This window comes from Dipodomys spectabilis, unplaced genomic scaffold (assembly GCF_019054845.1).
Source record: "Dipodomys spectabilis isolate Male_0828 unplaced genomic scaffold, ASM1905484v1 ptg000017l, whole genome shotgun sequence".
In the NCBI taxonomy this organism is placed as follows: domain Eukaryota; kingdom Metazoa; phylum Chordata; class Mammalia; order Rodentia; family Heteromyidae; genus Dipodomys; species Dipodomys spectabilis.
Genome location: NW_024870694.1, coordinates 18,806,748 through 18,834,217, shown reverse-complemented (window position 1 = coordinate 18,834,217; position 27,470 = coordinate 18,806,748). Strand labels below are relative to the sequence as shown.

General features: G+C 44.0%; 1 protein-coding gene across 4 annotated transcripts; it reads left to right on the top strand.

Annotated features, from left to right (window-relative positions):
• Positions 1-12,034: 12,034 nt before the first annotated feature.
• On the top strand, positions 12,035-20,527 carry Ahsg (alpha 2-HS glycoprotein). Of its 4 annotated transcripts, none has more exons than XM_042669575.1 (7): positions 12,035-12,247; positions 14,742-14,831; positions 15,385-15,469; positions 16,076-16,239; positions 17,685-17,786; positions 19,313-19,396; positions 20,222-20,527. In XM_042669575.1, exons 1-7 carry the CDS (start codon positions 12,035-12,037, stop codon positions 20,525-20,527), a joined length of 1,044 nt encoding a protein of 347 aa, XP_042525509.1. The 4 variants fall into 4 exon arrangements, with proteins under 4 accessions (XP_042525509.1, XP_042525500.1, XP_042525490.1 ...); XM_042669566.1 differs by having other exon boundaries at positions 14,742-14,852; XM_042669556.1 differs by having other exon boundaries at positions 14,742-14,852; positions 20,207-20,527.
• The last annotated feature ends 6,943 nt before the right edge of the window (positions 20,528-27,470 follow it).

Genomic DNA, 27,470 nt, shown 5'->3' with positions numbered 1-27,470 from the left:
GACATTTCTGCCTACTCCTGGATACTGCTGACTGACTATCCTCAAACAATGTTCCTTCCCTCCCTCCCTCCCTCCCTCCCTCCCTCCCTTACCCCCTTCCTTCTTTCCTTCCTTCCTTTTTTTTTATTTTTTATTTTGGGTCCGGTGGTGGGACCTGAACTCTGGCCTGGGCGCTGTCCCTCAGCTCTTCAGCTCAAGGCTAGCGCTCTACCACTTGAGCCACAGTGCTATTTCTGGCTTTTTCTGCTTATGTGGTGCTGAGGAATCAAACCCAGGGCCTCATGCATGCAAGGCAAGCACTCTACCACTGAGCCACCTTCCCAGCTCCCTTTCTTCCTTTTTCTTTCTGTGCCTATCCTGCATCTTGAATTCAGGGCCTAGGCACTGTCCCATAGCTTTTCCCATTCAAAGCTTGCACTTGCCATTCAAGCTACAACTCTACTTCCAGCTTTTTGATGGTTAACTGGAGATAAGAGAGTCTCACAAATAGCTACCTAGGTTTGGCTTCGAATCATGATTCTCAGATCTTAGCCTCATGAGTATCTAGGACACAGAGGCAAATCCAAGTGACAGACACCATTTGGTTCTTCCCCGTTGGCCATGGCGGCTCTAGTACCAGACTAAGTATGTTGATTTTGGCTCTATTCCAAGGAGATGGAGCCCCAGAAGGCTGTCCATCCCTTCTGCTGGTAGTCTGTGCAATGAGGCCCCAGATCAATACTCACTCATACAGCCTAGGAGGGGGCCTCGGCCCTGCTATCACACAAAACATGTAACTATGTGCCTCTGTTGTACTAAATTAGGAGACTGCGCTCAACTTTTAGAAGGCGTGGGGCAATAGTAACCAGAAGCTTGTTGATAAATGATAAAGTTCAATATCTATAAATGTCAAATAGAATCACAGTAAAATGTATATTTCTGTAATGTATTGCAAGTGAAACAGTGAGCAAATAGTCATTATAGTCAATGAACACGATACTCTATACATTATGAGCTATAGAAAGTGATATTTCTAGGGCTGGGAAGGTGGCTCAGTGGTAGAGCGCTTGCCTTGCATGCATGAGGCCCTGGGTTCGATTCCTCAGCACCACATAAGCAAAAAGAAAAAAGCCACAAGTGGCACTGTGGCTCAAGTGGTAGAGCGCTAGCCTTGAGCTGAAGAGCTGAGGGACAGTGCCCAGGCCCAGAGCTCAGGCCCCAGGACCGGACCCCCTCCCCCCCCACACACACACAAAACAAGAAAGTGATATTTCTAGAAATAATGTCATTCATATGAAGTATTAAGAAAAAGATTTTAAATGAAAATTTTAGGATAATAGGTTGAGAACAGGGATTGTGTGGGTGGGTGCTGATCCTGGGGCTTCTGGGGCTTGAACTCAGGACCTGGGCCCTATCTCTAAACTTCTTTTGCTTAAGGCTAGTGTTCAATCACTTGAACCAAAGCTGCACTTCCAGCTTTTTGGTGGTTTATTGAAGATAAAATTCTCATGGACTTTCCTACCCAGGCTGGCTTTGAATTGCAATCCTAAGATCTCAGCCTCCTGAGTAGCTGGGATTATAGGTATGAGCCATTTGTACCGTTTTTTTTTCTTTTTATATCATATCTCATCTGTGTCACATGACATGACTTTAAGTACTTTGACAGTGCCCACATTTCTATTATTTTCGGAGCCACTTGTCACTTCTGTTGAAGGAAATCTACTACCTTAGAGGAAAAAGCAGACTTATAGCAGCATGTGGTAGAGAATATAAACTTTGGGCACAATTCTACCTCTACCACGTACACGCTGTGAAAAGTCCTAACAGAATTTGCGATAGAGAAGACAGTGGGAGATTATTGTTTCCTGCTCTGTACTTGATCTATTGTTTGACCCATGCCAGTATTTTTTTTTCATTTTTATTTGACTACATGTTCAATTAAAGATATCGATTTGTGATTCTTTTTCCAATTTTTCTCCAACCTCAGCGCTTGCTTTGTGATGTCTGGGAGTGCTTGATTGAATTTGTTAGTCAGGCAGGCACTTGACAAAAAGGACTAAGAAACATCTTGAGAAAATCTCCTCTCCCGAAAAGCCAGGCGCGTGACAATACTCTGGCAGGCCCCAAAAATAAGTAAGTCAGAAGCAGGGACTTCAAGGTCTAGGATTTTTTAGTCATCCTCTAAACCTAGTCCGTATTTCACCTCTTGATCTTGCCAACATAGTCTTTCCAACCTGATAACTGTGCCCTCATTTCTACCTGTTCAAATCCTGGCCATCTTTCAGGGTCAAGTTCAAAATGCACTCTTATTCTTCTTTCCTCTCCCCCTGCTTACCCTAAAATGACTCTCCCATCCTCTGTGAATGACGATAGCACTCCACTCTCTCATGAGCTACTTAGGATTAACAGGACCAGCTGCATGAATTGCCTGACCCACTCAAAGTGATGATTCACTCTCTTGTTAAAATTAACTGTTAAAAAATGTCAAGACAACTGCAAACCACAATGGCACCAAGCATAGATTGCTTCTAGGTTTTGGGCCCAATGCCTGGGCACAGGATGCATCTCTGGGAAGCCAGCTCAGATTGCACTTGCAGACTCCAAGGGGAAACAGAGCCCCACCAGGCAAGCATAGACTTTCTAGTGTGCGTGGCAATCTTCTCCAGGGAGGCTCCTGAAGTGCTCTCTTCTCTGCATGAGTCTCGCTTGAGGACTCTAGCATCCATGTACTTGGTTCTGCATTTGAGTGTCCATCAATCACTCTGACCCACTGCTACCCACTGTCTACAGTCCACTGATATCATTCTTGAAGCCCTGGCCTTGTTGATTTTCCAAGGATCTATCACTTTTTTTCCTGTGGTACTACTATCTCCCCTCTTTCTGAGTCCTTTGGTTGTCTAAAGTGCCTGACAAGGCCCTGTCTTTGAAGTATACTGATTTTTTTTTAAGTAGTGCCTAACGGTCTCTACCTGTCATATTTCTCCTGAGTGACTTAACTGTAACATCATATCCAATGCTCTCAATAATACTTTGGCATATGCACTGCTATGATTATTCCTTTTACAGATGAATAGAATGAGATTCAGAGAAGTTATATAACCCTAGTTGACACAGTCAAGGTGTTCTTGCCCTTGGGCTATATTTCTCTTATTTATAAGCTACTTGAAGGCCATATTTTAGTCTTGAATATTCTCCATGTTACCTCTTTGTGCTCCCACAATGAATGTGGTATTAGGAACTTCTACATAGTAACAGTTAACATTGTACAGTGAGCATTTTGCAAATGATATCTCATTAAATATCATCGTTCAGCATGTCTCTACTAGCTAGATTTTATTGCCCATATTAAAAAAAAACTTGGGCTTAGCAAGACTTGATCTCTAGTTATATGACAGAGTTGGCAAAAAGTGCACTGGGGTTTAGACTCACATCTGTCCTGATTCCAACTGGACGCTCCTAACCAAGCTAAGGGGTTGTCATACCCCTAGCTGAGACCCCCTCAGATCCCCTTCTCCATCTTACCTTTCTGCTCATAGCTATCTTCCCATTGCCTCAGTCTCCATCAGAATCTGAGTTCTGGAGACTCAAACTATTGCTTAACCCACCAAATGATTTTGACTTCCTGTTGCACAATCCCTGTGCAGATGGACATTCGTCCTGACCCTATTATTTAAATCTCTTGATTTCAAATGATCATCCTCTAGTGCTCTATTGCTTTCCAGTATTCTCACAAGATCACTAGAAGCTAAGACTTCCCACATGGCTCAGTATATCCAAGGGACCCATTCAACAAATAATAATGAAATGCTACCAGCTGAGAGTCTTGCCAGGCTCAATGCAAGTATGAGACTCACTCTCTCACACAGGTCTCCCGTTTATGCCTACACATTTCCCTCTTTACTTTCAAGAATCCCAGTCAGAGCAACTCTTAGAGAAGAATGGCTTTTGTTCCTGTTTCATTGTGAACAGTCCTTTTTTGTTGTTGTTGGCAGTCTTGGGGCTTAAACTCAGGGCCTGGGTGCTGTCCCTGAGCCTTTTTGTTCAAGTCTTCTGCTCTATTACTTTGAGCCCCAGCTCCACTACTGGTTTTTAGATGTTAATTGGAGATGAGTTTCATGGACTTTCCTACTCAAGATGGCTTTGAACTGTGCTCCTCATATCTCAGCCTCCTGAGCAGCTAGGATTACAGGTATAAACCTGGTTGTGACAATGGGCCAGCCTCCAGCCCTTAAATACCATCTAAATCTCTTCCCAGAGGATCATCTACTTTTGCACACGTGGATACACACAAGCCATACTCATTCAGATACCTGTATAACTAATTGTACCTTTAATCGCCATTTTTATCCATTTTTCGGCATTGATGTCAATCTTGCCCATTCAGTAGGATGATAAGGTAAATTCACTTGAGCAGTAACTTGAGAAACAGAGAGGTAAGAGAAGAGGATGGGGATATAGTATGGATGTCTGTATAGACCTGGAGTCCAATGTATGGAGCAGGAATTTAGTTTGCATACTTCCTGAAAGCAAAAACTGAGCCCACTGGTAAGGCTACAAGGCAGGCAGGTTGGGACTAGAGGGCTCTAACCATTGAATGGGGCTGCTAGAATGCAAGAAATTCCTGTATCTGAACTTTCTCAACAGACAGAGACCCGGAAAGGAGGCTCTACACTGCCCTGGCTGGTTTAGAGCCCTTCTGTGGGGGATTACCTGTGGTGCTCAGTCTGTGCAGGGTCAGAGGCAGGTGCTGGGGAAATGAGATTGAATACTACCTAGAAACTGCTGACCTCAGAAAATTCTGCTTGGAGCCGGGCGCTGGTGGCTCACGCCTGTAATCCTAGTTACTCAGGAGGCTGAGATCTGAGGATCGAGGTTCAAAGCCAGCCCGGGCAGGAGAGACCGTGAGACTCCTATCTCCAATAAACCACCAGAAAACCGGAAGTGGCGCTGTAGCTCAAGTGGTAGAGAGCTCGCCTTGAGCTGAAGAGCTGAGGGACAGTGCCCAGGCCCAGAGTTCAAGCCCCACGGCCGACAAAAAAAAAGAAAATTCTGCTTATTTATGGTTTGTGTTCTTCTGATTTCATGCAGGCTAGAGGCAAGAACCCAGCCTGTCCTCCTCCTGTGTCACAGAAAACTGTTGAGTCAGACTCAGCAGGGAGTATCTGGAAGACAGCCTGAATGTCTTCCATGCTGAAAGACAAGAATTATGCCTTCCATACTGTGGCTCAAGTGGTAGAGTGCTAGCCTTGAGCTGAAGAGCTGAGGGACAGCGCCCAGGCCCAGAGTTCAGGCCCCATGACTGGACCCTCCCCCCTCCCAAAAAAAGAATTATGCCTTCCATTTGTGTTTCCTTAGCACCTAACACAGTCTCAAGTGCCTAAGAAATAGTTCTGAAATCAATGACTGTGTGTCCAGAAAATACTCTATGCATATCAATAAATAGATCCACAAAAACTTAAATATTAGCTTATTGTTCAAAGGATTTGTTCCAACCTTCATAATCCACAAGATGGAAAAAGAACATGAAATGTCCCCCATACGCTCTTGTTCTGGAAGTGTGTCTACCAGTTGAGGGGTTTGGGAGAAGTGATTGGCTATCGATTAATTGAAGAACTCATCGCCTGATGAACTCCTATTATGGTGGCATTCTTGGGAGGTGGTAAAAAGTGGTAGAAGCGGCCCTCACTGGAGGAATGAGGTCCTTGGTGGCTGTGATTTGACATGGCCTCTTCCTGTATTCTCTTTGCTTCTCGATTGCTATGTGGTGAAGAAGCTCCTCTGTCATATGTTTGGGCCGCCATAATGTTCTGCCCAAATAACTATGGATTGAAACCTCAGCAATTGTGAGCCAGAATAAACTATTTCTTCCTTGAGTTGTTTCTGTCAGAGAAATGAAAAAATAACTAATACAGTAAATTATTTCTCCATTAAGTTGTTTCTGTCAGAGAGATGAAAAATAACTAATACAGTAACTAAACTCAATGAGTTACTTCACTCCAGTGACCACAACATAACTATGGGTAAGGTATACCCAGTAGAACTCAAGATAAGGCCATGGTCCTTCTAGAAATCTTAATGTCCAAGGCCCATCAAGCCCACTGTGGGGCTGATTAAAATATTTCTCATTCTCTGTCTGAGGAGTTACTCACTCACTTTGCTTTGGAGATATCAAAGGGTGATTACAGAAACTAGCAGGCAGGGTAGACGTGATTCTCAGCATTGATTAGTATTTCCCAGAAAAACATCTAACTAGAGATAGTGTAATCATTTACTCTTTATTTACCTTCTAAACCTGTAGTTGAGATAACTCCAACATCATATGAACCATCACTGGGGTCAACAGGTTTTTTTCTGAAAAATAAATTGATTTCTAAGAATTTTTTTCTGACTGTAATTATGGGGCCAAATTATTTTTTTTAATTATTTGTACGGCTAATCAATCCTAATGTATTTTCTATTCCTTTAGCTTTAATCCCCTTCAACAACTATGTTTTCTACTATCAAGAATAATGATTTGCTGGTATGTCAGAAGCTAACTTCCCCAGCTTTCTTTGGGCCCTGTAATCCTTTGATTTGGTACTAATAGAGAAACAAAATGTTGAACTAAGTCGCCCGGGCCACATTTCCTGGGTATGTGGAGTGATCAGCTTCCAGAACATTTCTGATCCTCTCTGCTTCCTATTCTATAAAGGAAGCAAGATAAAAATCGTGTGACTCTCGTGCTATGGAGTCAATAACATTAGCCACGATGATGATGTTAGCTTCCTGGTGAAATTCTACCACTTGAAAGCCCAGATTCCATGAAAGCCCATTTCTATGGCCTTACAGTTTATCTTTCTCTGGTGAGATAGAACATATGATGAGTGTCTAGGCCATGCTGAACATAATAAGAAATCCTTCCTTCCCTTTTTCTTTCCCTTCCTCCCTCCCTCCCTCTCTCCTTTCCTCCCTCCTTCCTTTCTTCTTTCCTTTCTTCCTTCTTTTCTTCCTTCCTTCCTTCTTTCCTTCTTTCCTTCCTTCCTTCCTTCCTTCCTCCCTCCCTCCCTCCCTCCTTTCTTTCCTTTTTCTTTTCTTTTCTTTTCTTTTCCTTTCTTTCTTTCTTTCTTTCCTTCTTTCTTTCTTTCTTTCTTTCTTTCTTTCTTTCTTTCTTTCTTTCTTTCTTTCTTTCTTTCTTTCTTTCTTTCTCTCTTTCTCTCTCTCTCTCTTTCTTTTCCTTCCTTCCTTCCTTCCTTCCTTCTTCTTTTTAGTTGGTTGTGGGACCTAAACTCAAGGCTTGGGCTCTGTCTCTGAGCTTTTTTGCTCAAGGCTAGTGCTCTACCACTTCGAGCCACAGCACCACTTCCAGTTTTCTGGTGGTTAATTGGAGCTAAGACTCTCACAGACTTTCTTGCCCAGGCTAACTTTGAATCATGATCCTCAATCTCAGCCTCCTGAGTAGCTAGAATTACAGGTGCAAGCCACCAGTGCCTGGCTTTTAGAAAGTCTTCTTTATTTAGAGTAGAAGGTCTTCTTCCAAACAAGAGAGTCTGGACAATTTCCTCTCATCTCTTACAGGATAATGTAATGCCATATACAAAGATCAATCTTGGTACCCATTTCACATCTAAGATCAGAAGTCCAAATGGTAACAATAACTAGAGCAACAAAAACTTCCCTTGAAAGAAGAGAAAGATTTGATCAAGTATAACCTTGTTGCGTTTTGGACTTCCATCCTTCTTACTCCCCAAGGCTAGAACTAGGATATGGCTAGAAGACCTAGAACACATAACTGAAGGAGGACAATCCTAAGAGGAAATATCTCCTGAAGCTGGACACCTTCACCTTTCCCATGCCCCACCCTTCTCTGGTACTCTTCTTGCAATTGTAAGTCCTCAAATGCAGCTTCCTAAACAGGAAGCAATCGCCCCAGGTTGGTCATTGTGATACAACTCTTTTAGCCTTTCTGTCATTGGGCCATGCCATCCAACTGTGCTGCATTGGCACAAAACCAAAGGGCTCTTCCAATTGAGCTGGGGGGGATGAGTTATGGAGCAATTGGTGCTAACTAATCTTCCTTAAACCCTGATGAGCCCTGGGACAAAGGGTAATTTTCATTGTTGATTCATATTTTTTATCAGAGAAATAAATCCAGTCTATCTCCACAGTACATTATGATCATTCATGCAATAACCATATTATAATTACATAATATATAATTTCACATATCGGTGTGCCCAATGGGTTGTGATGAGCTCCGTGGGGGTACGTAGTGTCATCTCTGTGTCCAGACACTTAGCTTCACAGATCGTAGGTGTTCAATCAATGTTTGTTCATTGAACGTATGAATGAAGAAAGAGCAGGCTATCAGAAATTAAATGCCTAGCTTTCTCAGGGACTAGGCCCTTTAAGAACCAGAAAGGGCAGGGCCAGGAATCTGTCCAATGACTTACACCACCCACTGCGGCTTTCACCCTTCACCAACCGATCATTTTTCAGACGTTTGCTGCCATGCCATGTTCAGGTTCTGGTGTGTAAGAGTCTGGGTGTGTGGCTGTCAGCTCTCATGCTGCCTGACGTGAGGTTTTTCTTCTTCTAGGGACTCATTGGTTAGAACAGAAGAGAATTTATAGTCTCCAGGAGGCGGTAGCAGGGTGGTGTTATTGATGGCAGCAATCTCAAGATGGCAGCTGAAGATAGCACCAGGGTGTCTGAATTTAAAAGGCTCTTTACCAGTGAGTCTCTAGGGTACGCAATGTATTTGAACTAATCCAAGGTAGAAGTCAGTGTTTACAGCTATCAGTCCGAAGCAAAGACAAGAAGGATAGCCATCAAGTCAGGGCTAATGTTTTCCAAGGCCAGTTCGGTCAGTGATTCTGCCAGTGAACTTGGTCCTAGGGGAGCAGGATCGAGTGAGAAGGGTTACAAGCCTGAAGAAGGCAACTTTCTAATGCGGGCACCATACTGTTTTCCCAGGCTTCAAGGAAGAAAAGTGGTGGCAACCTGTGGAGAGAAGACATGTGATCTGGAATAGAGAGCACCTGACCTGGTGGGGCAGGGAGGACTGTTCTACTATGGATTAAAGCAAGATTAATTGCTCATAGCGGAGCGGCCCGGTAGCTGTGCCTGAAGACAGCATGAGATGAGTTTCCTGGTAGAAGACGCCAGCCGGGGCCTTTGCAGCTCATGTAAAAGTGGGCACTGCTTTCCACCCTCTACTATAATTTATGCATTTACACAAATCACCACTTTTATTTCACACTAGTGTTTCTTTTATCCTTCCTTCCTTCCTTCCTTCCTTCCTTCCTTCCTTCCTTCCTTCCTTCCTTCCTTCCTTCCTTCCTTCCTTCCCTCCTTCCTTGCTTTCTCTCTCTCTCTCTCCCCCTCTATTCCTTCCTTCCTTCCTTTCTTCCTTCATACTGGGACTTTAACTCAGGGTCTGGGCACATCCCTTAGCTTTTCCACTGAAGTTCTGGCATACTACTACTTGAGCCACACCTCTACTTCCAGCTTTTGTCTGGCTAACTGAAAATAAGAGAGTCTCATGGACTTTCCTGCCCAGGCTCTTTGAAACACGATTCTCTGATTCTTAGTAGCTAGGACAACAGGTGTGAGCCATTAGTGCCTGGCATCTCAGGCTTTCCCCTCCTTCCCTGTCCTGTGGCTTTACTTGGAAGCAGAGCTTCTTCTGCTTAAGGCGAGCTCCCTATCACTTAGCTATAAGCTGTGAGCTCCACTTATTGCTTTTTCTGGTAGTTTAGTGGAGATAAAAGTCTCAAATACTTTTCTGTCTGGCTTTGAACTGTAGTCCTCAGATCTCAGCCTCCTGAGTATTTAGGATTATAGATATGAGCCAAGGCACCTGGCTCTCAAGATATTCTTAACCTGAATACTGAACCTGGGGGATGAAGCAGGAGAGGCAGGCCAAGTGTATAGGAAATCACACATTTGAAATGACTGGATTCAATTATCATGAGAGAGGACTCAGAGTCAGGATTCAATGGAATGAATGAAAATAACCCATGTTAATACACCTGAGCTTATGGCTTTTAAAAGGTAAGCTCAATAAACATTTATAAAGTTTCACAATATTTAGTAATGCCCATATTGAGTATCATAAAAGAGAAGCATGCCCAGAACTGGTGGCTTACCCTTCTAATCCTAGCTACTCAAGAGGCTGAAATCTGAGGATTGTGATTCAAAGTCAGCCTGGGCAGAACATTCCATGTGACTCTTATCTCCAATTAACAGCAAAAAGCTAGAAATAGAGGTATGGCTGAAGTGGTAGAAAGCCATCTTTGTGTGAACAATAAGTCCCAGTATCACACACAGAGACATACACACCACAGAGACATACACACCACATATACATACACACATATGGCTTATTTTCTGCCTCTATGTGCCATAGCCCTCTCTTTGAGAGAATGTGGGGACTGACCACCTGGGCCTCTGCCCTTTGGTTCCACATAAGTCTACGTGTAGCTGGAAGTAGGTGAGGAAAAGTCCCTAAGCCAGTGACTCTACTTTGTCATCATCCTTTGCCACCTCCAACAGAATTCTGGCCTCTACAAATCAATATTGTTAAGTTTCTCTTTAAGGGGCCTTTCTTTAAACAAAAAGAGAGAGAGAGAGAGAACATGTTTTTTTCCCCCTCTGAAGCAATAGCAAATCATCAAACAAATCCACCCCTACAGTGATGACCTCTAAATATTTGAAGAACACATTAGCCTCCATGTTAGGTTTTCTTTGTTCCAGACTCAAACAAATCCTACCATGATATTTCCCGGACATGTCATAATCAAGCCCACTCTCCTTAGGGATTGTCAAAGATCCCTTAAAAGGCGGTGCCTGCAATAAAGAGCTTCACCCTGTGTCAGGTGCTGGTGGCTCATGCCTGATATTCTAGCCACTCAGGTGGCTGAGGTCTGAGGATCATGTTTTGTAGCCAGTTCAGGCAAGAAAATTTGTGTGACTTTTATTTATAGTTAGCCACCAAAAAGCCAGACATGGAGGAATGTCTCAAGTGGTGGTACACTACTAGCTTTGAAAGAAAACATCAACTGAGATCTTGAGTGCCTGAACTCAAGCCCCAATACCAGCACAGAGAGAGAGAGAGAGAGAGAGAGAGAGAGAGAGAGAGAGAGAGAGAGAGAGAGAGAGAGAGAGTTTTGTGTTCTGATTACAAAGATACCCCATCATTCTGCTAAGGCTGCATGAAGTACATGTATGTATGCAGTATTGGACTCCAACTCAGAGCTTTGCCAAATGAGTGGCTGTTTAGCCAGAACTCCCCTCCTCTGTATTGGCACTGGCAGGGACCACAGGCCTACTGGTGTCAATTACAGTCAGCACTCAGAAGGCCCAGATGAGTACCTGTCTATGCTGTCATACACAAGGTCTTGCCAGTGATGTTTGCAGAAAAGATAGATTTTCTAGCCACACCCCCCCCCACCAACATAGAACCCCCTTCTTTTACTTCTACTCCCAAGGTGAGACAAATAGCATTCTTCCTTCTATTCTCCAAGGATCTTACACAAGATCTAAATTGTCATATAGCTTTGGTGTGCCTTGGTCCTATCTGTGGACCTTTCCCTCTAGGGCGCCTCCTGAAGGAGACAGTTCTCTCACACCAGAGGGTTAACACATTTTTAAATCTCCCTCACCCCACCATGGACCCAGACATGCTCAGAATGATCCCTTAGTGGCAGACCCACTATACCCCGGGCTGACTGAGTCCGTCTCATGCCCTCAGCTGCCTCTTCCTCTCTTTGCTGCTGTTTCCATCATCCAAGCAAACTTTGGAGCATCTCCCAGGCAATGGCATTGACTTTGGTAAATTTCTTGGGAATCATTGATGTGCTAACCTGTTTGCTTTTCCAGGGTGGATATTTGCAGGGGTTATTTGGAAGCAGAACTGAAATCTCTTGGGTCCTTATGCAATTCCTTCAGCAGGCTCCAACAGATAAATAAAGGTCCTCTGCCCCTCTGTTGGTCTAGCTCTCCAACCAGTGTACCTGCTTTGGTCCTGAAACCTCCAGACATCTGCTCATCAGGCAGGGCGTTAGTGGGGGCAGTCATGAAGTCTTTCATCTTGTTCCTTTGCCTTGCTCAGCTCTGGGGCTGCTATGCAGCCCCATCTTTTATAGCACTGGCCTATAGTGAACCACCTTGTGATGATCCAGAAACAGAGCAAGTAGCTGCATTTGCCGTGGACTACCTCAATAAAAACCTTCTTCAGGGATACAAGAATGCCTTGAACCAGATTGACAAAGTGAAGGTGTGGCCTCGGGTAAGTGAGCCTGCTATGAATAATCTATATGTGGAATCTGTATGTGGAACCCAACTCAGTGCCTCAAAGACCAGTATCTTCCATCACAAATAAAATGGCAGTGGGGAACTCTGATTTCTTCCTAGGAGCAAAGGAAGGGCAAAGCAAAAGGCAAGAGAGGAGGCATTTGATGTTGCAGACATAGATCTCTCCAAGAGGGGCCTGGGTGGGGGGTGGGGCTATATGAGGGACAAGGATATTTTGCAGGCATAAGCAGAATGGTTTGCATGGATAACTAGGAATATTAGGGCCCAAGAGAGCAACTTCTATTTGCCATGTTCTCGTTGTCTGAAAAAAATCACTTGCTTTTCTTCACTCCCATCTATCTCTGATAAAAACTGAGAACAACATTTGACAGCTGGCTATCATATGCCAGAGCTTTAGCCCCTCTCTTCCCTCTACCAGATATTTGAGGCAGATGATAAGCTATCCTTTTTTTAATGTAAGAGAAAGTAACATTCTCTCTCTCTCTCTCTCTTTCTCTCTCTCTCTCTCTTTCTCGCTTGCTTGCTCGCAGTCATACTATTAGTAAGTAGTCTGGTATTTGATTCCAGACCTGGGTTCTTTCTCTACAGAATTCACCTCCCTAAAAAAGTCACATCCTAGAGAGAAGCCTCGACCCAAATAGGATTCACATCTCCACGTGGTAGACAAGAAATTAATTTGACTAGTAGCTAGTGATGATAAAGAACAACCCCAAAAGTGTGCCTTGGGGTCAGTTGAGAAGTTTGGAAAGGTGGGGAAAGAGGGTAACTGCTCATTTTGAAATAAAATGCTTTACATTTGATTAAGGATATTTCTTTTCAGCAAACATTCAGTGTCAGGTACTCTGATATATTTGATATGGAAAGTGTTAGGCACTAGACCACTAAAATTGCCAGTAGTTGGTTGCTTTTGGCATACAAAACCCCTATATGGTCCCACATGATACAAAGGGGAGAAAGACTGTGTCCACCAGAGACTTACAGTGTTGGAGGAAAACCAGGTACACAACAGGATGCCTGGACACTGGCATCTCATCTCACAAAGGGCTGGCATCTCTGAAATCAGGATTTCCCTGGATGGATTTAAGAGCAATGAAGCCATAGGAAAATATACTAATGGTATATTAGTGTATATATATATATATATATATAAAAGATATATATAGTAGGAACACTGATGATTAGTTCAAGGGAAATAAGCATACCACATGCATTCTTGAAAGAAAAGGCAATGGGTGGGTGCTGTGATTTTTCACTAGGGCAAAACTGAAAGCTCACTCTCCTTGTGAAACCCAATTACACCCAGATCCCAGTTACTGAAGCTCTGAGTCTCTTCAGGAAGTCATTTTGGACATACTAGCACATCATCATATGCTTCTGCCAAGGTGGGAGATTCTGAGGCTTCAGATACTAGTGGTTTGGACAGAATTGAAATGAGAGACAGAGATGGGTAGAGATTTTCCAGGATTTCTGGACAGTCCAGGGTTTGAAGATAAAATATATAACCACGTGAACTGAGAAGAAGTACTTTAGTTCAGCAAACTTCCTAAATTGCCTCTATACTACTGATAGGTGTTAGCTAATATCAACGTAAATTTGATGTTCCTCTCGTGACCAGCAGGAGGCAAGAGACACAAGCTCTGTTTATCCTGGTATCTACAAGTCGAAAAACAAAGGAAAAGTCCAGGCTAACAGCAACAAAAAAAACATTTAAGAAGAAAAGACATTCAGAAAAGGAAGGCAGAATTTAAAGACAAGAAGAATGAAGTTGAGGGAAGGATAAAGAACATAAGAAAAAGAGAGTAAGCTATTATCCTATACCATCTGACTACAGCTTGGATAAGAAAATCCTAAGCCAATGTTTTCAAAGCCGTGCTTTGAATATTACATTCGTGTCTACATTCTGCAGGCATCAGTAGCTCACACCTATGCTCCTAGGTACTCAAGAGGCAGAGATCTGAGGAGTATAGTTTGAAGCTGGCCTTAGCAGGAAAGTCCCTGAGACTTTCGTTTCCAATTTACCACCACAAGCTGGAAATGGAGGTGTGTCTTAAGTGGTATAGTGCCAGCCCTGAGTGAGAAAAGCTAAGGGACAGTGCCCAGCACACACACACACACACACACACACATACACACACACACACATACACACACTCACAAAGAATCACTATTCATTTGTAGTTTTAAAATTGTACTTAGAGTGGGACCACCACATGGCTTCAGCCCTTGTCTAAGCCAATATCTCTTCATGGCTTGAAGCACCATTTAGCGCTTGCTCACATAGAAAAAACATGGGTTACGGTCTTGATCCCAGACCAGTGCAGATCTAGATGAGCTGAGAGTAGGAAAGACTTCTTCTCTTCTCCCAAAGGGTCATGGATTTAAACACAACAGGGACTCAAAGTCGGGCTGAGGAGACAACATGGAAGACCACCAGGTAGGCAACTCAACTCTTCATTCTGTCTTCACAGCGGCCCTTGGGAGTAGTATATGAGATTGAAATTGACACTCTGGAAACTACCTGCCACGTTCTGGACCCCACGCCCTTGGCAAACTGTCCCGTGAGGCAGGTGGCCGAGCATGTGAGTGCCCTTCTTATGGTGGCCAGCTCTACTTCCATTCAAGGGAAAGTAGATCCATTCTCTTCAACTGGCTGGTTGTCTTTTTGACTAGCCAGAAAGCAGTTCCTAAAATTATCTTTAGCCAGGTGATGGTGGTTTACGCCTAGAATCTTAGCTATTCAAGAGGCTGAAATCCAAGGATCATGGTTCAAAGACAGCCCAGGCCAGAAAAGTCTGTAAGACTCTTACATCTAATTAATCACCAAAAGCCAGAAGTAGAACGGTGGCTCAAGTGATAGAGCACCAGCCTTGAGCAAAACAGCTCAAGAACAGTACCCAGGCCCTAGTGCTAATGCAATAGATCAATATCCATCGCATGCCACCTTCCCTAAGGCTGATTTCTACAACAGTTTACTTTCTTGCTGCAACCCTCCTTGAAAGCAGAGTATGATGCTTCAAGGTGACTTTGTTAGAGTCACCTCTGACAACCACGCCTGGGGAGCAGTGAAGGGCAGAATGTGCTTGGGCCCTCACTACACGGTCTCTTCTCCAGGCAGTGGAAGGAGACTGTGACTTCCATGTGCTGAAACAGGATGGCCAGTTCTCCGTGATGTCCGCAAAATGTCATTCCACTCCAGGTACAGATTATTCTTGATCTTATCGCTGTTGTCTTGTAGAGAGACTGAGGAAGGAATCTGAATAATTTTGAGCCCTAGTAGTTCTAGTTACTTTGTCAGTGAAGAAAAAGAGAAGCCAAGCTTCTTGGATAGTGGGATTTTATAAAGCCACTGTTTGTAAGTAAGGGTTGTTCTCATTGGAGACGACAATTGTCCCTTTATGATAAGGACTCTTCTGGAAACTTCAGCATGACAAGGTCACTTGAAGATTATGAGGGAGACAAAAATCCTGACATAGATGGGTCCCATCTTAGTGTTTGCTTATTAAGAGAAGCTAGGTGTGGAACATCAGTGGCTTATGCCTGTAATCATAGCTACTCAAGAGGCTGAGATATGAGGATTATGGTTTAATGCCAGCAAGAAAGTCTCTAAGACTCTTATCTCCAATTATCCACCAAAAAAAAAGCCAGAAATGAAGGTCTAGCACAAGTGGCAGAGTGCTAGCATTGAATAAAAAAGCCAAGGGACATACTGGCATCAAAAAGAAAAACATAAAAAAGAGAGAGAAACTGGGGTGAATGCCCAGGAAGGTGACAGTGGAGACCCAGGGTTCCCCTTTCTGCCTAGACTCAGCCGAGGATGTGCGCAAGGTGTGTCCAAACTGCCCTCTGCTGGCTCAACGCAATGACACCAGAGTGGTGCACGCTGCTGAGGCCGCCCTGGCTGCTTTCAACGCGAAGACCAACGGATCCTATTTCAAGCTGGTGGAAATTTCCCGGGCTCAACTTGTGGTAAAGACTGAGATTCGCTTAGTAGATTGGGCAGTTGGTGGCACATGGGGAATACAAATGGTGAAACAGGGCTAAGGGGGAAAGCAGGTGCGAGGGCAACAACCAGAGGGCAAAGGAGGGTGTTGGTTGGGAAGGGGGAAAATGGTACCCAGGGGTGTGAGGATGCTGTGTCATGAGCGTTGCCTGAGCTGAGCTTCTCTGATATGAAATGGCCAGATGCTGTAGATAAGCACAACCTGACTTCTCTGGTTCTAAACAGTGCCAGAGTCGGCCATCCACACACAGACACCACATACATGGTATCTTGTGTCCACTGATCTCCACACACTGACCAACCATGGCCTCCATCACCCCCGGCTCACACCGACAGATGTATAATGGCACAATCCTACTGTGCCTTTTAAATCAGTGAGAAAGTAAAAACCTAATTGTGCTACTGACCCTTTAGCATGTTGGAATGTAATAGAATTGGAACATCTTAAGAAATCTGGCTATCTGGACAACACCCATAACATACTTGGAAAATACATTAGTATAGCTATGTTATATTTCAGCTCACCAAAACATGCCGTTCTCAGAACATCACCATCTCAGATGGATACCAAATAACAGATATCTTATTATTGTAAGGGTCCAGAGTCTCCAAGGAGAAAAAGAAGAAGAAAAAGCACAAGCTATGTTTTTCATACTGTCATTTAAACTTTTGCACTTGACCCTTCCATGTGCAATAGGTAAGGGAGGGATCATCTCTTCACTTTCCCACTCTGTCATGGAGTAACCCAAACTCTGGGTCTTCAATTAAAACCCCTAGCTGGGTGCTGTGGCTCACTCCTCTAATCCTATAATCATAGCTGCCTAAGAGGCTGAGATCTGAGGATCACAGTGCAAAGCCAGCTCACACAAGAAGGTCATTGAAGCGCTTAACTTTAACCAGCAAAAGGCTAGAAAAAATACAGGTATGGCTCAAATGATACAGTGTCAGCCTTGAGCAAAGCCAAGCAAGAGCACAAGGCCTGGAGTTCAAGCCTCAGTACTGGCATGTGTGCTTGCGTGCGTACATGTGTACCCCTCCCCAACAAATAAGTACAGCCCCAAGAGCCAGGGGGTATGGGGGACAGGTTAGCTATTCCTGTCTCCATAAAATTGGCCTCCAACTTTTCATTTCCTGCCTGAGAACTTAAGTCCAACATAGATGATGGGCAATCTGTATTTAATCCTCCATTGTGGAAGAGCTGACTCCAACCTCTATAGTGCAAATGCTTCAGAATACAGTCCCCAGCAACTGCCTAGGCCAGCCATTCTAGAACCACACACTGTGGTCCATGTGAATGGTTGTACCTAAAGTCTTATGCCACAGTCCCTGCCGCTTCCCTCCAGCTTTTCCACCCTGCCCTCCTCACTCCAAGTCTTCTTGCCTCAAGTGCATTTTCAATTGTTCTCACTAGCCTCTCCCAGTTTCGACCTTTGTGGAGTTTGCTGTGGCTGCCACTGACTGTGTTGCTAAAGAAGTCACTGATCCAGCCAATTGCAAGCTGTTGGAAGAAAAAGTGAGTGGGCCAGGCCTTGAGGGTGTTACCCATGCTAAGCTGGTGGTAATGCACAGCATCTTTATGCAGTTTGTATCTTCAGAGTACAGGAAGAAAGTAACTGTAAAATCTCTGCTCCCTGTGGGAATCATGCCAGACCCTTCTCCAGGGCCTCACGTTCCCCTGGAAGACCTGTCAACCTGCATGGAGGTGCATGCAATTGGGGAAAAACTGTTTCCTAGTGAAGCACAGTCATAACCTGGCTGGGGATGTGAAGTACACATTTCCTAGACACTTCTCTAATACAAAATCATTCAACCCCTTCAGCAGTGATGGCCACTTGTAGGAATTTAGCCTAACGAATGTGTAAGAAGCCAAGTGCTGGTGACTCATACTTGTAATTCTAGCTACTCACCAGACTGAGATCTGAAGATCATACTTTGAAGCCAGTTCAGGAAGACAAATCTGAGACTCTTATCACCAATTAAGCAGCCAGAATCTAGAAGCAGAGGTGTGACTCAAATGACAGAGCACCAGCTTTGAGTGAGAGCAGGAGGCCCTGAGTTTGTGTCCCAGTACTGGCACAAAACAAAAAGAGTGTCTTAGAGATGTTCGACAGAAATACACCTATGAAGATGACCTACCATAGATAGCAAATGATAAAAAAGAAAAAGAGAAAAAAATCTCAGTGACCAACAGGAAGGTGTAATTGATAATCAGTAAATGGAATACACCTGTGAATAGAGAACTATGGAGGATTTGATAACTGATAGGAGAAAATGCTATTTGAGTAACTGAAAACCCCTGGACATAAGGCAGTGTAATTACAATGATATCGGGTTTTATTTTATTTAGTGCATATGCTATTAGAAAGAAATATGTTAGTGATAATATCAGCTCTGTCTAGGTCATCACCATTTTTGGAATTGAATTTTTGTTCTCATAGCAATTCTGTATTTTCTGTTATATGTAGAATCACATTGTGTATATATATATGTACATATGTATAGTATGCATATATGTATCTATATGTAATCACATTGTATGTATGTATCTATCTCTTTATCTATCTGTCCTAGTGATAGAAACTCTCCAGTCATAGCTAACTATAACATTCTAGACAGATAGATCTTTTAAAAGTAGAAACTATAAACTTTAAAGCCTTTTAAAGTATAAATAAATTTTAGCCAGGCACAGATGGTTCATGCCTGTAATCCTAGCTACCTAGGAAGCTGAGACCTGAGAATCACAGCTGGAGGCCCATCCAGGCAGACAAGTCCAGGAGACTTGTCTCCAAATAACTACCCCAAAAAGGTAGAAGTGGAGTTCTGGCTCAATAGATAGTACTAGCCTTGAGAAAAAAAAAAAGCTCAGGGAGAGCACCCAGGCTTTGGATTCCAGCCTTAGGACTGGCAGAAAAAAATAACCCACAAAACAATACAAATTAAAGTTTATTTGCCTTGATATGTTATAGTACCAATAAAACTAAAGAGAAATCTACCTTGTACATGGATTCAAATAACTTACTCTTCTCCCTCTGGGGACAGCAATATGGCTTCTGCAAGGCATCGCTCCACGAGAGGCTTGGTGGAGAAGAAGTTTCAGTGACCTGCACCGTGTTCCAAAAACAGGTAACAACATTATGGGTATCCGCACTCACATCTTCACAACACAACAACCCCTCAACACTTAGGTATTGGGTGTTAATAACAACAGGGCAACTGCTGTCAAACCTTACATGACCCTGGGGTTCATGGAGTCATCATCCACACAGGGAGGTTTCCATCAGGTCTTTCTTTCCTCTGTACTTATGGTTGTGGGACAAAACTTACACTTGTGTAAGTGTACAAGTTCACCTTTTGCTTCATGGGTGGTAGGCAGGTCTGCCATCAGCCCCCGGAAACTGCAGGTATAGGTGATGTGTGACTGGGGTGCTTCTATCAATGGACAGGTTTGTGTTAAGTCTGTGGTGTCAAACATAATCTTAGGAGACCAGGCTCCATAGTTAGCCCTCCCGTGACCCTCCCATGACAATCCATTGTGCTTACATAGTTTTTTTTCTCCTCTAGATTCCTTGCAAATAAAAAAAAAAAAAATTACAGCTGGGGGCTGGGGGCTCACAGCCTATAATCCTAGCTACTCAGGAGGCTGAGATCTGAGGATCACAGTTCAAAGCCAGCCCAAGAAAAGTCTGTGAGGCTCTTATCTCCAATTAACCACTAGAAAACCAGAAGTGGTGCTGTGGCTCAAGTGCTAGAGCACTCACCCTGAGCTGAAGAGCTGAGGGACAGTGCTCAGGCCCAGAGTTCAAGCCCTATAATGGACCAAAAAATCATTACAAATTGAGAGGGTGTACCCCAGAACTGTAGGAAACCTTGTCTGATTCATATTCATTCATTCATTCATTCATTCATTCTCTCTCTCTCTCTCTTTCCTTCTAGCCTGTGGTCCCACAGCCTCAGCCAGATGGTGCCATCACAGTAAACCCTCCCTCTGCAGATCAAAGTCCACCTGCACCGACTCCCGCTGGGCCACCTGTAGCTTCGCTGGTGGTGGGACCAATGGTGATGGAAGTTCCTCAAGGGCCTGCAGTGGGCGGGACCCACCATGACCTGCGCCATACCTTCTCAGGTGTAGTTTCAGTGGAGTCAGCCTCAGGGGAAGCTTTCAATTCAGAGAAAGCCCCTCAGGTGACCCAGCTTGGTGCTGCAGGCCCAGTGGTTCGCCATTGCCCAGGGAGGGTCAGACACTTCAAGATCTAGACTAGACACAACAGAATAAGAAGTTAGGGCAAAGAGGATGTTGCCACCATTTTTTCCAAGTCTGGGCATGGGTGGAAGGGGGGGGTCTTGTCTTCTGTCAAAGCAAGTGACACTGGAGTCTAGATGAATATCAAGTCATCTTGATATTCATTGTCTTCATTCCTCATTGGGTTGAAGCAGACAGGTGATGGTAGCAGACAGGGTGGCAACGTCACCATCATTGTTTTTATATAAACTACTGCCATTATGTTCACTGCCCTCTGGTTGACCTCATGAAATCAGTTGGAACTGTAACTTTGAAAGGTGCTCTGACCAAGCTTGTATCTGCCTGATAATAAAAATGCCTGAAGGACTAGAAGGTTCTAAGCCTCCTTTGTCTCAGATCAGTTTGTACCCTATGATCTGTTGTTCCAACCATCACACAAATGTCCTCACTCAAATCTACATGAAGATATAAACAAGTAAACAAACAAACAAAATCAGAGGTGAGCCTGTGTTCAGGGTATAAGACTAGGATCTGCTCATAACCCATAACCATGTCCTTATAAGAAACAATGTTGGGCTGGGATGGTAGAGTGCTTGCCTTGCATGCCTAAGGCCCTGGGTTTGATTCCTCAGCACTACATAAGTAAAAAGAAAAAAGCCAGAAGTGGCGCTGTGGCTCAAGTGGTAGAGCGCTAGCCTTGAGCTGAAGAACTGAGGGACAGCGCCCAGGCCCACAGTTCAGGCCCCACAACTGGACCCAAAAAAGAAACAATGTTTTTGGGTTTTTTTTTTTTCATTTGTATAGGGCAGAAAAGATTGCTAAAGAAGAGCCTGAACTTTGTGTAGACAAATCAATCACTTGTTTTCCCCATTCTCAGGTAAAGAAGCATCAGGTAGTTGGAACAGGAATCTCACCTTAATTACCTTTGTTCATTATTTATGTTCAAAATACCTGGATACTGATGGCCTGTAATCCTAGCTACTAAGGAGGCTAAGATCTAAGGATCGTGGTTCAAAGCCAGCCTAAGCTGGAAAGTCTATGGGACTCTTATCTCCAATTAACTACCAAAATATGCTGGCAGTGGAGCTATGGCTCAAGAGGTAGAGCACCAGCCTTGAGCAAATAACCTCAGGGATAGTACTCGGGCCCTGAGTTCAAGCTCTAGCATTGGCACCAAAAAAAATTAGATTTAATTTAAAAAATACCCATTGAGTGTACTATATAGCACACATTATTTTATTTTTATAATAATTATTTATCTACTTTATTTTATTATGCAGGATTGGCCTTTCTAGTTGGTATAATTTTAAGGACTGAAGTACTAGTTGACAGCACAATTAGAGAAAGGATGTCTGGGCAAGTGAACGCAACAGATATTTGTGAATATTACTTTGCTCAGACAGCATGAGGAAATAAACGTAGAACTATAGAATGATGAACTATAGAACAATACTGAGGCAATGTCAGATTTTGTCAATCAGTAGTTAAGTTGTTCCGGCCCACCTTGGTGATGTGTCCTTTCAGACAGAATTTTAAAGGGTGAGACTCATAGTCAGTTGAGTAACTACACTGAATCAAGGAGGAAGAATCAGGCATTGCCACTCACCTTGTCATCCTTCAACATTCGAGTGACTAGAAGGAATAGCCAGGAAGGTAAAAACCATTGGCTGTTCCAGCAACCAGGGAAGGGGGAGGGATGGACAGCTGTGCTGAACACTATAGAAAGAGCAATGAAGATGAGGATTGAACACTACAGAAAGAGCAATGAGGATGAGAACTGCGGAAGACTGACTTAGAGATCGTGGGGATCACTGGTAGGCACAGTTGCACTTGGAGAGGCAACATGAATGTTAGGGTAGACAAGTAAATCATAATGAGGAAATGAAAAGGAGATAGCTCCTCCTCCTCCTCCTCCTCCTCCTCCTCTTCTTCTTCTTCTCTTTGGTGCTGGTCCTGGGGCTTGAACTCAGGGCCTGAGCACTGTCTCTGGTTCAATATTAGCACTCTACCACTTGAGCTACAGTTCTGCTTCCAGCTTTTTTGGTGTTTAATTGGAGATCAGAGTCCTGGCTGGCTTCAAACCATGATTTGATATCTTAGTTTCTTAAGTAGCTAAGATTATAGGATCAGCCACTGCTGGTTCATTGTCTTCTAAAGACTGATAGTGAAGCGTAGGAGAGATAATCTGAGAGGACCAGTACGTGGGGGAAAGCTTTAGGAAAAAGAGAGTTCTGAGCATACTTTGGGCAAAACACAAAAAGAAACGAAGAGAGAAAGATAATAGATGATGGAATGGGGCCTGTAGCTCCTGACTATAATCCTGTTTACTCAGAAGGCTGATATCTGAGTATCTCAGTTCAAAACCTGCTCCAGGCAGATGAACGTGTTAGACTCTTATTTCGAATTAACTAGCAAAAAGCCAGAACTAGAGGTGTGGGTCAAATGATAGAGCATCAGAAAAGAGCAATGCATGGCCCTAAGTTCCAGCCCCAGTATCACTACAAAGAAAAAAAAAAGACAAAAGAGAAGAGAAATGAGAAGAAAAGAAAAGAAGCCTGGTACTGGTGGCTCATGCCTGGAATTGTTGCTACTCAGGAGACTGAAATCTGAGGAACATAGTTCAAAACCAGCTCAAGTTGGAAAGTTCATGAGACTCATTTCCAGTTAACTACCAAAAAGCCAGAAGTAAAGCTGTGGCTCAAGTAGTAGAGCAGTAGCCTTGAGCAGCATAGCTCAGGGTCAGTGCCTAAGCCCTGAGTTCAAGCCCCAGAGAGAGAAAGAAAGGAGGGCAGGTGGGAAGGAGGGAGGGAGGGAAGGAGGAAGGAAGGAAGGAAGGAAGGAAGGAAGGAAGGAAGGAAGGAAGGAAGGAAGGAAGGAAGGAAGGAAGGAAGGGAGGGAGGGAGGGAGGGAGGGAGGGAAGAAGGAAGGAAGGGAGGGAGGAAGGAAGGAACACAAGTGCCAAGGAATTCTATTTAGTGGAGATCCCAGTCTTTTCTTGAAGAAACTTGCTGGAAGATCCTAAAATACACTTTCCATCTGGAACTACAAAAGATTTGTCTTCTTTCCAAGTTTGTTAAACACAGGTGTGACTGTGAAGGAACACGAAAAGCATTAGTCAGAATGTTTCCCAAGCAAGGCACAAACCCACAATCCAAATGCATTTAAATAAAGGGAAATGTTACGTGTTAACTAATGCATCTGAAATTCAAATGGACACCACTCTGCTTGCCTTTATCCCTACCCAGGATGGCCACTGTGTAGTCTCATACCTACAGCAGCAGTAATACCCATGCCTGAAAAAACAGAGATCAGACAAGACAGCCAAAGGAGGCACATTCTGGGCTAGAAAAATGGCAGCCACATGGTCTCTGTGGCAGGAAATAGGTCCCCGTGGCCAAGGATGAGAAAGGAAGCCAGATTGAAATGAGTAAGAGAAAGAGGAGACTGCAAAAAGATGAGGCAGGAGTGGATGGGGAGGGGCTTGAGCTTCCAATAAGGACGCGCTACTCTAAATAAAACCACTGAAGAGCTTTGAATCTTGTTTTGTTTTGCTTCGGTTTGTTTTTGTGTTTTCAGGGCCTGACTGCTGTCCCCTAGCTTTTTCTCTTAAGAATGGCACTCTACCACTTGAGCTGCAGCTCTTCTGGATTTTTGGTGGTTCATGGAGATAAGAGTCTCACAGACTTTCCTGCCAGGGCTAGCTTTGATCCTCAGACCCCAGCCTCCTGAGTAGCTAGGATTGCAGGCACCGGTGCTTGGATTATTTTTGGTTTTGAGACTGTCTCCCCATGTACTTCAGGCTTAGCCTGGAACTAATGCTCTTTTTACCTCAGCTGCTTCAGTGCTGTGATTAGAAGCGGGCATTGCTTTGTCCAGCCCCACTGAAGATTTTAAATGAAGCAATGGTAAGGCTTGATTTACATTAAAAGATGGTAAAGAAACTGAGTCATGAGGGTATCAGAATAAAGAAAAGGGCAGAAAGCCAACTCAACAAACCAACAGACTTTATTCAGGAATGAAGCCTGGGAAGGGCAACCAAGTCTCCATTAGCCTTGGCTGACGGGTAATGGTGCACCCTCTCCCCCCTTACAACTAGGGTCTCTTTAAATATTGGACAGGAAAGGTGAAGTCAGGTGGGGGTGCAGATGGAAAGAGGGTGAAATGGAGGCTGGGTGGGTGACCAATGTTATTCTGACTGAGGAGTTTCAAGGTTTCAGTGGCATCTGTGTTCATCAAGTGTAAGCATCAAGATGTAGCCTTGGTCTCAGACTCTCTTCCCAAACTTCTGGTACATTTGGTCAAGGGGAGGGCGGGGGAGATGGCAGTAAGGACAGTTGTAAGATACAGCTGTCAGTGGGGAAGGTGAGTGCTTTCAGTCTAAGTCCTTTTCCATCAAAGATCCTTTAGCTCACATGTTGTTCAACATGGGGCTGAGATGAGGTAGGAGGAAGCAGAACCATCATTTTCAGGAGGGATCATTAATTGTAGACGCATTTGTTTAAAGTTCCACTTATTTTTAGGCAACAGAGGAATCACCCATATTCTGAAATGGAGACAACTATAATACCTAAGTCTCAACAATGAGCCATGATTAATCGATGTCTACTGGTGGATCAAGTGTCAGTGGCACTGCGTAAGTGCTGTATGGAAAAGGGGGTGTGGCTGGCAAGAACAGCTGCAGTTCCGGAAGTCAGTAATCCTTGCAGGGGAAAGGTAAAGTGTGTCTTGTCTCAAGGCAGTAGGCAGAAGATGTGTTAAAATAAAATGGATTTGATGTCAGGATAAGAAAGAAAGATGAGGGCTGGGAAAGTGGCTCAGTGGTAGAGCGCTTGCCTTGCATGCCTGAGGCCCTGGGTTCGATTCCTCAGCACCACATAAGTAGAAAACAAAAGCCAGAAGTGGCGCTGTGGCTCACATGGTAGAGCACTAGCCTTGAGCTGAAGAGCTGAGGGATAGCGCCCAGGCCCAGAGTTCAGGGCCCACAACCGGACCCCCCCCCCCGGGGGGGGGGCAGCATCTGGATTTGAGGCTTTGCTCACTGGGTGGCTAGTTGGAGTCATTTCCTGAAGTAGAGACAACTGGCTGATTTCATCTGACACAGTTCAGATTTTCTCCTCTCGATGTTATAATTTGTGCAGTTTTTTTTCTATATAGCTAATCCATACCATGATTTTGTCTACTCAAGGAGACCATGAAGTCCTGGATCAATGAGATTCACTTTCCCCTTTTATACAACAGTTTGAGAAAAAATGAGATGCTACAAATATATGCATAGGACCTTCTTGATCAATTCTAAGTTCTCAGAAAGTGCCCTTTCTCTCTTTCTCCTATGGTTTGTATTTGGTGACTTCAAACAAATTGACTTTCTCTTCAATCTTCACTTTCTATTTGGTAAGTTTGTCTACTCTTACAACTTAAACTATCAGTCCAGCGGACATAAATTCCAACTTCACAGGTCTGGCTTAGACTTCTTTCTTGAATACCATCACTGTACTTCCAAATGTCTCCAGAATGTCTTTGTCTAACTTAGCAAGGAAGTTTTCATTATGTTTGGTTTTCTCTAAATGAGAATAGTAGAATAACTTCTTCCTCTACATAAGCATAAACTAAGAAAAATTAGTTTTCAAGCTGTTAAATCTATGGCTCTTACAGCACACTTTTGCATGCTGTCCTGTACTTTTCTTCTTTTTCCTCCCTCTTTCCTTTCCTTTCTTCCTCTCTGCCTTTCTCTCTTTCTTTCTCTCTTTCTCTCTGTACCAGAGAAAAGGAAGAATTTTGAACTGGGGTTTAGGAAAGGGTTTTTCAGAAGAAAAAGGAGAGGAGAAAGAAGAAGATGAAGAAGGAGGAGGAGGGGGAGGGGGAGGAGGGGGAGGGGAGGGGGAGAGGGAGGGGGAGGAGGAGGAGGAGGGGAAGAAGGAGGAGGAGGTGGAGGAGGAGGAGGAAGGAGAAGGAGGAGGGTTGGGAAGGTGGCTCAGTGGTACAGTGCTTGCCTTGTATGCATGAGGCCCTGGGTTCAATTCCTCAGCACCACATAAAGAGAAAAAGCCAGAAGTAGTGCTGTGGCTCAAGTGGTAGAATGCTAGCCTTGAGCTGAAGAGCTGAGAGACAGCTTCCAGGCCCACAGTTCAAGCCCCACGATGACGATGACAACAAAGAAGAAGGAGGAGGAGGAGGAGGAGGAAGACGAGGATGAGAAAAAGGAGTGAAGGGAGGAGAAGTTAGAGGGGGAGGTGGTATTTGATATGGGCCTAAGCACATGAGGAGCAGCAGGAACCTGCATGGGGCAAGCAATCTCTTGTTCAGGTAAGATGTAACAGTGAGATGGGTTAAAACATAGTTTGTACAGTAAATAAGGCAGAAGAAGGTCACTATTGTTCGAAGACTTAAATCCCACGGTATAGACTCAATACTTTATCTCATTCACTCAGATTGTTAAATGGCTTATGTGTCCCTGCAGTACAAACACAAAACAAAAAAAAAATATGTTTTGAGTGTTTCGTTTGTTTGGGAATGGAATCAGGTCTTACTCATCCTAGTTCTACCATTGAGCCATATCTCCATCCCCATAGCAACAAAATGTTCTAATCCAGTGGAGGAGGGCAGGGAGGGAGGAAGAGAGATTGTTTGCATGTCTTTGTTAATAATTTATTTGTGGTTATGGTTTCGATGTGAAATGTTCTCTGAAAGCCACGTGCAAAAGGACTGGTCATTATTTGGCGCCATGGAGAGGTGGTGAAGACTTTTCCAGGTGGGGCCCCATTGGAAGAAGTAGGTCACTGGGGGTGTGTCTTTGAAGGGTACACTTTATCCCTTATCCCTGGCTGAATCAGCTTCCTGCTTCTTGTCATTGCCATTCCCTGACCTTCTGGTCTCTCCCTCTTCATTGTTAGTCCTTAGCTCTTTGATTCTCTTCCCACTGCCACCTTCATCTGGCCATTATTCCAGATGAATTCATTA

Excerpts from the sequence above, each read along its gene's own strand:
- Ahsg (XM_042669556.1), top strand. The coding sequence starts at position 12,035 with ATGAAGTCTTTCATCTTGTTCCTTTGCCTTGCTCAGCTCTGGGGCTGC. Across the intron at positions 15,470-16,075 it reads AAAATGTCATTCCACTCCAG|ACTCAGCCGAGGATGTGCGC; the intron begins GTACAGATTATT and ends CTTTCTGCCTAG. Across the intron at positions 19,397-20,206 it reads GCACCGTGTTCCAAAAACAG|CCTGTGGTCCCACAGCCTCA; the intron begins GTAACAACATTA and ends CTTTCCTTCTAG.